The sequence below is a fragment of the Lepidochelys kempii genome, chromosome 24 (assembly GCF_965140265.1).
Source record: "Lepidochelys kempii isolate rLepKem1 chromosome 24, rLepKem1.hap2, whole genome shotgun sequence".
NCBI lineage: Eukaryota > Metazoa > Chordata > Testudines > Cheloniidae > Lepidochelys > Lepidochelys kempii.
This window is the reverse complement of record NC_133279.1, coordinates 17,914,518-17,924,769: the sequence shown is the minus strand read 5'-3', so window position 1 is coordinate 17,924,769 and position 10,252 is coordinate 17,914,518. Positions and strand designations below refer to the sequence as shown.

Below are 10,252 nucleotides of genomic sequence, written 5' to 3'. Positions count from 1 at the left end.
ACGGGGGTGGAGGGGTGGGGGGCTGGGAGCCCGGACTCCTGGGTTCTATCCCTGGCTCCAGGAGGGCGTTGGGGGGTTTACGGGGGTGGAGGGGTGGGGGGCTGGGAGCCCGGACTCCTGGGTTCCATCCAGGGCTCCCGTATTCCTGCTGTGGGCCTTAAAAGCAGGTTGGACCCTTTCTTTAAAGCCATGATTGTTGGGGGGGGGGGGTGTCTCTCTGTCCATCAGTGTCTGTCCGTCCTCGTCATGTGACGTCCTCACCAAGCACAACAGCCTGAGACGGGGCCGGTGGGGGGCGGAGGAGCTGGGGGGCCGGGGCTTCTTACCCCACCCCCAGGAACTCGCCTGCCATGCGGCACCCCCGGGCCCAGAGGGGGCAAATGGGGCAAATCCAGATTTCACCCTCCTCCCCTCCAGTGCACCAGCCCCTTGGCTGCCCCCAGCGCTGGGGGTGCTGCCGGGGTGGGGGTGGGGCATGCTCGCCCCTCACAGGCGGGGCCACAGCACCTTCCCCCCCCCGGGCATCGGAGAAACCGGACCCTGAATCCCCTGGGTTACATTGGGAAAGAGCTTCCCCGTCACGGCCTGCCGGCGAGCGGGGACCCCCTTCCAGCGCTGGCCGAGGGGTCCCCCTATAACCCGCCCCCACCCCTACCCCAGAGGGGCCGTGTCCTATGCCGGGTGAGGGGCCCCCCCATAACCCACCCGCACCCCAGAGGGGCCACGTCCCAGTGCCGGGCGAGGGGTCCCTGTATTACCAACCCCCCACCCCACCCCAGCGGGGCCGCGTCTCCAGTGTGGGCGTCTCCTCCCCGATCCTCTCTGACCCCCCCACGTCCCTGATTTCCCCCCAGATCCTCATGCCCCCCAGCCCCCCCTTTGTCCGGAAGAACCCCCCGTTGGGTCCCAGCCCCGTCTCTGGCTGGAGGTTATTTTCTAGCGTGTGTGTCGCGGGAGGGGAGAAGGGAAACGAATGGGAGAGATAATAATTAATATATAACCGGGGTGGGGAGAGGGGGGCTCTGTGGGGGGGCCAGGCCCCCCCACCCCGAGACTGTTCCCCTGCCCCCGCCGCAGCCTGAACGTTAATATATATGTAAATATCTGTCGCCTTTTAACCGCCTTTGATACTTCAATAAACTCCCCCGATTAATTCTTTTAACCCGAGTGGGGGCAGAGACCTGGTTTGTGGGGTCTGTCCTGGGGGGCCCCCTGTTCCGCCTTCAGAAAGTGTCAGACGGGGGGCCTAAAAATCACAGCTTGGGGTTGAGAAATGAGGGACGCGGGTTGAGTGAGATCCCGGGTTTCTTCGAGGCAAAACCCCGAGGGGGCTGAAGAAAAGTCGCGGGGCTCCCCCCAAATCACGGGGCCCCCCCCCAGACTCGCGGGGGGCAATGGGCAGAACCAGGCTGCACCAGCCAAACGTGGCCCTTCCTCAGGCCAGGGCAGCTGCCAGCGCTGGGGCCCGGCCTCCTACCCCACTGCCCCGCTCAGCCCCCCACGGCTCCCGCAGGCCCCCGGGGAGCAGCGCCAGGAGCCGGCTGGGTAGCGGGACTTGGGGCAGTGGCTGAGAACAGGAGTTGTGGGACCCCCACCCCAGCAACCCTCCCATGGCGGGGACACAGGGCAGGGCCGCAGATAGCAGGGGGGCGGGGGGGGGGGCTGGGAGCCAGGACTCCTGGGTTCTCTCCCCAGTTCTGGGAGGGGAGTGGGGTCGAGTGGTCGGGGGGGACTGGGAGCCAGGACGCCTGGGTTCTCTCCCCAGTTCTGGGAGTGGAGTGGGGTTTAGGGGCAACGACAGACTCCAGGGCTGCCCCACAGCCCTGCTGGTGCCCCTCAGTCCTGACCCCCCAGCCCCATGGCGGGGGGCGGGGGGTTATTCAAGCACCAGCGCTCGCGTCCAGAGTTTTAAAGTGTCATTTTAATCACGTTCAAGCTGGGGGTGCTGGCCCATGCCCCCCCCCGCACCCCCCATTTAAAGGGCCAGGCCCCTCCCACAGAACTACAATCTCCAGATTTTAAGCAATAAGAAATCAACCCCCCGCAAAAACAACACGACAGCCCCTGGCCCCGCAAGGATTTACACACAGAGGAGATGAAATTAAAGGGCTGAGAGCAGATTGCAGGGAATCAGCATGGGGGGGGGCCCAGTTTAGGGGGACCCCCCTCAGGCTGCCCTAGCCCCTCCCCACCACATTGATTACAGTCTCCCAATTAAAAAAGCAAATTAAATCAGTTAGATGTTAAGGGGTGGGGATCCAGGCCTCTGGAGATTGGGGGGGTCTCTGGTGACCCCTGCAGGGGTGAATTTGGGGGTGGAGGGAGGTTTGCATAGTTCCATGAACAACCCCCTCCCCCATAACAAACCTCGGGGTTGGCTCCCACCTCGAATGCCGATATCCCCAAAACCAAGCTCCCAGCCCCCTAAAATCAGAGCCCCCCCAATAGATCACCCAGGGGGGGCTCTTGAACTGCAAGGGGAGTTGGGCTGGTCAGACTGTCCCCCCAAGCTCAGGGGAACCAGCGCCCCAAGATCCACCCCCCCAACCCAAAAGAATGATACAAGCCCCCCCAAAGTAGCTCCCCACCCCCCATACTGGCTCTATTTGCATCAACTACGTATAGAAACTGCCCCATAATAAGCCTCCCCTCAGAAAACACAGCTGAGCCCCCAATAATTTCCAGCCCCCCCATAATGGCCCCCCCGCTGATTCGAGAAGTGGCTGAATCTCGTCCGTGACGACTGTTGCGGTTTTGCCTGGGGGGGGGGGAAGAAGAGAGAGATCAATGGGGGGGTGAGAAATTGGGGCCCGTGGGGGGCGCTGCAGTCCCAAAGGATTATGGGAGGAGCGAATCCCCGGCCCCGCTACTAACCTGGGGTGGGAGGCAGGTCCCATCTCACGGCACCAGGGGCTGCTGGTCCCCCACGGCCGAGGGGACCGACTCCAGGCTGCCTTTGTAGATTGGGGTGCGCTGGCCGGGCTCCTCCCTGAAACCGGGGGACAGACAGACCGGGTGAGTGGTACCCCCAAAACAGCCCCCCTCTGGGCAGGGGGGTGGCACCCCCAAACCAGCCCCCGGGACCCCAACACCCCCCATTCCACCTTCCCTGTGGGGAGACCCCCCATTAGCTCCCCCTGCACCCCCCAAATCTTCCTAGGACTGAGCTGGGGGAGGGGAAATGAAGAGAGAACGCCCCCCACCCCCATGTGAACACCCGGATCCCTGTGGGGACTTTATGTTGTGGGGGGGGAAGAAGGGGCTTGATGCCCTGGAGGTCAGGCCCCACGTCCGGCTCCGGCCGGATCACACCCCGTGCCCCCCGGAGGGCAGGACCCACGCCCGGCCCTGGCCGGATCACACCCCGTGCCCCCCGGAGGGCAGGACCCACGCCCGGCCCCGGCCGGATCACACCCCGCGCCCCCTGGACCCGGCTCCCCGCACTCACCTGGCCGGGACCTTGGGGGCGTCGCGGTGCCGCAGAACGAAGGCGCCCAGCCCCACCACCAGCAGCAGGAGCAGCAGGGCCGGCAGCCCCACGGCCAGCAGCAGCATGGGGGTGCTCAGCCCCAGCCCCGGCTCTGGGGGCAGAGAGAGGGGTCAGCGCGGGGCGGCCGGGACCCAGCCCGCCTGCGGGGGAGGGGAGGGGAGGGGCGGGGGGACCCCCCGACTCACCCAGCTGGTAGCTGCTCTGCGCCCCCTGAACGTCCAGCCGCACGGCCCGGCTGCTCGCCAGGTGGGGCAGGCCGGGGTGCCGCGCCCGGCACACGTAGGTCCCGGCCTGCTCCTGGCTCACCTGGGGCAGGCTCAGCGAGCTGGACGCCACCACCCAGTCGTCCCCCTGCAACGAGGGCCAGACGCTAAGGGGGCAGGGGCCCACGCGGCACCCCTGCTGAGCCCCTGCCCCAAAGTGCTCCCTGCTGGGCCCCCGTTCCCTGCCCCATTGCGTCCCTGCTGAGCCCCTGCCCCAAAGTGCTCCCTGCTGGGCCCCCGTTCCCTGCCCCACGGCGTCCCTGCTGAGCCCCTGCCCCACAGTGCTCCCTATTGGGCCCCCGTTCCCTGCCCCACGGCATCCCTGCTGAGCCCCTGCCCCACAGTGCTCCCTACTGGGCCCCCGTTCCCTGCCCCACGGCGTCCCTGCTAAGCCCCTGCCCCAAAGTGCTCCCTACTGGGCCTCTGTTCCCTGCCCCATGGCATCCCTGCTGACTCCCTGCCCCACAGTGCTCCCTACTGGGCCTCTGTTCCCTGCCCCACGGCATCCCTGCTGACCCCCTGCCCCACAGTGCTCCCTATTGGGCCTCCGTTCCCTGCCCCACTGCGTCCCTGCTGAGCCCCTGCCCCAAAGTGCTCCCTACTGGGCCCCCGTTCCCTTCCCCACGGCGTCCCTGCTGAGCCCCTGCCCCACAGTGCTCCCTACTAGGCCTCTGTTCCCTGCCCCATGGCATCCCTGCTGACCCCCTGCCCCACAGTGCTCCCTACTGGGCCCCCGTTTCCTGCCCCACGGCACCCCTGCTGAGCCCCTGCCCCAAAGTGCTCCCTGCTGAGCCCCTGTTCCCTGCCCCACGGCGTCCCTGCTGAGCCCCTCCCCACAGTGCTCCCTACTGGGCCCCCGTTCCCTTCCCCACGGCGTCCCTGCTGAGCCCCTGCCCCACAGTGCTTCCTACTGGGCCCCCGTTCCCTGCCCCACGGCGTCCCTGCTGAGCCCCTGCCCCACAGTGCTCCCTGCTGAGCCCCTGTTCCCTGCCCCACGGCGTCCCTGCTGAGCCCCTGCCCCACAGTGCTCCCTACTGGGCCTCTGTTCCCTGCCCCATGGCATCCCTGCTGACCCCCTGCCCCACAGTGCTCCCTACTGGGCCCCCGTTCCCTGCCCCACGGCACCCCTGCTGACCCCCTACCCCACAGTGGCCCCTACTGACCCTCCGCCCTGCTCCCTGCCCCACGGTGCCCCTTACTGAGCTCCTGGCCCTGCTTCTGTCCCACAGCACCCCCTGCTGAGCCCCCCTCCGCTCCCTGCCCCATGGCGCCCCCTACTGAGCCCCCCACTCCTTGGCCGGGTCTACTGTGTTACACCCCACGCCCATCCTGGATATTTTGGGGAGTGCTTCCCCCCATCGGTGGGGGGTCCCGCCCAGCCCCTCACCTGGCGGCTCCACTCGTACACGGGGGGCTGGGAGGCGTCCGCCGAGCACTGCAGCTCCAGATCCTCGCCCTCCATCACGGCCAGGGAGTCGCCCACGGTCCCGCACCAGGTGTGGGCGCGGGTCACGTAGACGCTCCGCAGATCTGGGGGGGAAACATGGTGTCAGGCCCCGAAATCCTTGCCCCCGCCCGCCCGGCTGCCGGAGAGATAACTGACCCCCCCAACGGTGCGGGCACCTGGGGTTCCCATTGGGGTGTCCCGCTGTACCCCACTTCTAGCTGTCGGGCGTAGACACCCCCCGATCAAAGTACCCCCTCCATGCTGGGCACTATACCCTTCCCCTGCCTGCCCCAGAGACGCACCCCCAAAGTGACGCTATTTCCCCACTCTGGGCTCCCTGCTGCACCCGTGACCCCCACCCCCCTGTGTCCATCCCCTCCCACCCAGCCTGGGGGAGCAAGGGGCGAACTGGGGGGGGCCGCTATGCTCAAAGATGACCAGGGTTAGCCCCCCCATGGCCCCCCAGAGAGGCAGACACGTGTGTCCCCCCCTTCCACTGGCAGAGCCAGATTCATGTGTGTGGCGAGGGGCCAGTTCTCAGCGGCAGCGAGTGGTCCCGGGGGCCCCCCGCAGCCTGCGGGTTGAGGGGACCCCGGGGCGGGCGCCACCCACACTCCACGCGCAGGCGGATCTCGGCAGAGGCGCTGGCGTTGCCCGTGGCGTTGGCGGCCAGGCAGCGGTAGGCCCCGGCGTGCCAGGACTGCAGGGCCTCGATGGCCAGCAGGAGGCGCCCGTGCGCCCGCGTCACGTTCACGTCGAAGAACCAGCAGCGCAGCCGGTCGGGTCGGTCCAGGGAGACCCAGGACTGGAGCCACTGCGGAGAGACGCCCCCGGGTCGCCGTCAAGCCCCGCTAGGCCCCCCGCGGCGCGGCCCCCCGGCGACCCACGGACCCAGTGCCCTGCCCCCCCCATGGCCTGCCCCCCGGGCGCCCCCACGGACCCAGTGCCCTGCCCCACGCGGCACGGCACGGCCCCCCGGCATGCCCCGCGGACCCAGTGCCCTGCCCCCCCCATGGCCTGCCCCCCGGGCGCCCCCACGGACCCAGTGCCCTGCTCCTCCCCGGCCTGCCCCCCGGGAGCCCCCAGGGACCCAGTACCCTGCCCCCCAGCAGCACGGCCCCCCGGCACCCCCTATAGATCCCCAGCACTGCCTCCCGCAACACGGCCCCCCGGCCTGCCCCCCGGCCTGCCCCCCGGGAGCCCCCAGGGACCCAGCGCCCTGCCCCACGCGGCACGGCACAGCCCCCCGGCCTGCCCCCCAGCACCCCCCCGGACCCAGTGCCCTGCCCCCTTGTGGCACGGCCCCCTGGCCTGCTCCCCGGCACCCCATGGACCCAGTGCCCTGTCCCCCCTCGGCCTGCCCCCCGGCGCCCCCCTGGACCCTGTGCCCTGCCCCCCCATGGCATGGCCCCCCGGCACCCCCTATAGATCCCCAGCACTGCCCCCCGCGGCACAGGCCCCCGGCCTGCCCCACAGCACCCCCTATGGACCCCTTCCCTGCCCCCTGCAGCACAGACCCCCTGCCTGCCCCACGGTGGCCCTTATGGACCCCCTGCCTGCCTGCCCCATGGCACCCCCCTGCTGACCCCATGCCCTGGCTCCTGTGGCATGGACCCCCCTGCTTGCTGCCTGCCCCACAGTGCCCCCTGCTGACCCCGCGCCATGCCCCCTTCAGCTTGGCACCCCTTAGTGTCGGGTGAGGGGCAGGTTCGGCCCTGGCGGGGCAGGGCTGGGGCTGGGGCTGACCCGACTGTATTTCTGGAAGGTGAATTGGCTCATGTCAGCGCCGTCCTCGTCCGTCAGACACTCCATGGTCACGTAGCTGCCCTCCAGTATCGGGCCCTCTTGGTCAAGCAGGCGGACGGTGGGTCTCTCTGGAACAGGCCATGGGGCAGAGTCTGAGCGCCCCCTAGAGGGGAAAGGCCCCATTCCCCGCCCCCCTGAGCAGCCAGTCCCCCGCCTTGAGGCCGAATGAGAGCTGGCTCCCCACAGAGGGGAAAGGCCCCAGGCCCCATTCCTCACCCTGCCCCCCAACCAGCCACCCCCCGCCCGCCCTGGGGTCGGCACTCCCCAGAGGGGACAGGCCCCAGGCCCCATTCCCTGCCCCCCTGAGCCGGCCAGTCCCCGCCCTGGGGTGGACAGGAGCTGGCGCCCCCTAGAGGGGACAGGCCCCCCCAACCCTGCTGCCCCCCATCGCGGTGGGCTCTCCTGCCCCGCCTGGGCCCATCTGGTGGAACAGGCCTAACGGGGCGGGTGTTGGGGGGGGGAAGGAGCCCCGGCCCCCCCTGCGAGGAAGGGAGGCCGCAGGCCGGGGCGAGGGGCACGGCTCTGACCCACTCACCCCCGCGGGCCCAGCACAGGGCGAGGGCGGCGAGCAGGACCAGGGGGGCTGGCAGGGCCATGGCAGCTGGCGAGGGCCGTCCGGGCAGACTCTGGCCTCCCGCTTCCGTGTTGCAGCAGGAGGAGGAAGGCGGGGGGGGGGGAGCCGGGGGGGGGGGGGAGCCGCCTGCCTGGAACCCTGCCTCTGAATGCACCTGGGGGGGGGGGGTGCTGAGCAGAGACGCCGGGGCCCAGGCCCCTCCCGGGGGCGGAAAGTCAATAAAAAACCGCCTGCAGCTGACTCCCAGCCCCTGCACATGCGATGGTGCAATTCCAACACCCAATGCACGGGGGGGGGCAGCCCAGGGCTGGGCTAGCCGGGGGCTGTGGGGGGGGAGTGAGGGGCACCGGCAGAGCTGGGGGGTCCAGGGCTGGGCTAGCCGGGGGCTGTGGGGGGAGTGAGAGGCACCGGCAGAGCTGGGGGGTCCAGGGCTGGGCTGGCAGGGGGCTGTGGGGGGGGGGGGAGTGAGGGGCACGGGCAGAGCTGGGGGGTCCAGGGCTGGGCTAGCAGGGGGCTGTGGGGGGTGGAGTGAGGGGCACGGGCAGAGCTGGGGGGTCCAGGGCTGGGCTAGCCGGGGGCTGTGGGGGGTGGAGTGAGGGGCACGGGCAGAGCTGGGGGGTCCAGGGCTGGGCTAGCCGGGGGCTGTGGGGGGGGAGTGAGGGGCACGGGCAGAGCTGGGGGGTCCAGGGCTGGGCTAGCCGGGGGCTGTGGGGGGTGGAGTGAGGGGCACGGGCAGAGCTGGGGGGTCCAGGGCTGGGCTGGCAGGGGGCTGTGGGGGGGGAGTGAGGGGCACCGGCAGAGCTGGGGGGTCCAGGGCTGGGCTGGCAGGGGGCTGTGGGGGGGGGAGTGAGGGGCACGGGCAGAGCTGGGGGGTCCAGGGCTGGGCTGGCAGGGGGCTGTGGGGGGTGGAGTGAGGGGCACGGGCAGAGCTGGGGGGTCCAGGGCTGGGCTGGCAGGGGGCTGTGGGGGGTGGAGTGAGGGGCACGGGCAGAGCTGGGGGGTCCAGGGCTGGGCTAGCAGGGGGCTGTGGGGGGTGGAGTGAGGGGCACGGGCAGAGCTGGGGGGGGCTGCGGGTCGGGAGTGAGGGGCACCGGCTGACCCATGCATTTGGGGCAATCCTAGGACTCCTCCTCCCCCCCGCATGGGAATTTCTGAGGGGGGGTGACCCAGGGCCTGGGGAAGGGGAACCGGGCAGCTGCGGTCACCCCCTGCCAAGAACGGGCCGGGAGGGGGAGGGGAAGGGAAGGGGGAGGGGGAGGGGGGGTGTAACTCATCCCCTCCCCCCAGCCACCTGCATCGCAGGGCGGGGCCGCCGGCTGGACCGGTCCGGCTGGTTCCGGGCCCCACGGGGAGTGCTGGGGGCGGGGAGCCCAGCCCCAATGGCATAGCGGGGGGAGGGGGAGGAGCTGAGCTGGAGGGGGGGGCAGGGGGCACGGGGGAGGGGCTGGGAAACACCGGGCAGGGGGCACTAGGCTGGTACTGGGCGGGGCAGGGGGCACGGTGGGGAGACACCAGGCTGGGGCGGGGCGGGGCGGGGGCTGGGAGACACCAGGCTGGGGGGGTGGGCAGGGGGCACGGGGGGGGGAGACACCAGGCGGGGGGGGGCAGGGGGCACGGGGGGGAGACACCAGGCTGGGACGGGACGGGGCGGGGGGCACTGGGGGCGGGGGCTGGGGGACACCAGGCTGGGGGGGCGGGGGGCACGGGGGGGGGCTGAGCTGGGGGGCAGCAAGAGGGAGACCGGACACCCAGCTATCGGGGTTTCTAGCTGCAGCTATTGCCCCCCCGGGTCCGGATTTCACACTTGCTCTCCGGGCGCCCAGCGGGGCAGCAGGGACCCGGGGGCGGGGCGGTGTTAGTGGGCGGGGCATGGGGCGGGCTGGGGGCGGGGCATGGGCAGGGGACACTCTCAAGCCCCCCACAGCCCGTCCTGCCCGCGGCGGGCCCTGGAACCGCCCCCCACCGGCCCGCTGATTGGCTGAGCCCCCTTCCGCTCGGACACAGTGTAGCAATGGGGGCCACGTGACCCCCCCCCCCGCCGGGATGAGGTCATGCCCCCCCCCGGGCCCGCCCCCGCCTTAAAGTGACAAGTGCAAGGAGGGAAGGGGGGAGGTTCCCATGGGGTGGGGGGAACAGGGTGAAACTCACTACAGGGGACCCGGATGCGGTGATGCTGGCTGGGAGCCAGGACTCCTGGGTTCTCTCCCCGGCTCTGGGGGGGAGTGGGGTCGAGTGGTTTGAGCAGGGGGGCGTTGGGGAGCCAGGACTCCTGGGTTCTCTCCCCGGCTCTGGGGGGGAGTGGGGTCGAGTGGTTTGAGCAGGGGGGCGTCGGGGAGCCAGGACTCCTGGGTTCTCTCCCCGGCTCTGGGGGGGAGTGGGGTCGAGTGGTTCGAGCAGGGGGGCGTCGGGGAGCCAGGACTCCTGGGTTCTCTCCCCGGCTCTGGGAGGAGAGTGGGGTCGAGTGGTTTGAGCAGGGCTAAATTAACAGATTGGGGATTCTCTCCATACCCTGGCAAACTGCGTCCGATGAAGTGAGCTGTAGCCCACGAAAGCTTATGCTCAAATAAATTGGTTAGTCTCTAAGGTGCCACAAGTCCTCCTTTTCTTTTTGTCATGTTTCTGTTAAACAGCCCCCGCACTCACCCCAGAGGTGGCTGCATCTCTGCTCCGTA

At 70.0% G+C, this 10,252-nt stretch overlaps 1 protein-coding gene across 1 annotated transcript; it reads right to left on the bottom strand.

Moving 5' to 3' along the window:
- Nucleotides 1-1,903: 1,903 nt before the first annotated feature.
- On the bottom strand, nt 1,904-7,685 carry LOC140902672 (basal cell adhesion molecule-like). Its single transcript, XM_073323004.1, has 8 exons — nt 7,542-7,685; nt 6,947-7,074; nt 5,813-6,014; nt 5,141-5,283; nt 3,676-3,841; nt 3,449-3,581; nt 2,875-2,989; nt 1,904-2,758 (listed from the first exon to the last, which is right to left on the bottom strand). Exons 1-7 carry the CDS (start codon nt 7,600-7,602, stop codon nt 2,899-2,901), a joined length of 924 nt encoding a protein of 307 aa, XP_073179105.1. The 5' UTR covers nt 7,603-7,685; the 3' UTR covers nt 1,904-2,758; nt 2,875-2,898.
- Nucleotides 7,686-10,252: the final 2,567 nt, after the last annotated feature.

Coding starts and splice junctions, on each gene's coding strand:
- LOC140902672 (XM_073323004.1), bottom strand. CDS start 7,602: ATGGCCCTGCCAGCCCCCCTGGTCCTGCTCGCCGCCCTCGCCCTGTGC. Junction 5,284..5,812: donor GATCCGCCTGCGCGTGGAGT/GTGGGTGGCGCC, acceptor TTTCCCCCCCAG/ATCTGCGGAGCGTCTACGTG. Junction 2,990..3,448: donor GCCCCCAAGGTCCCGGCCAG/GTGAGTGCGGGG, acceptor CCCCGGTTTCAG/GGAGGAGCCCGGCCAGCGCA.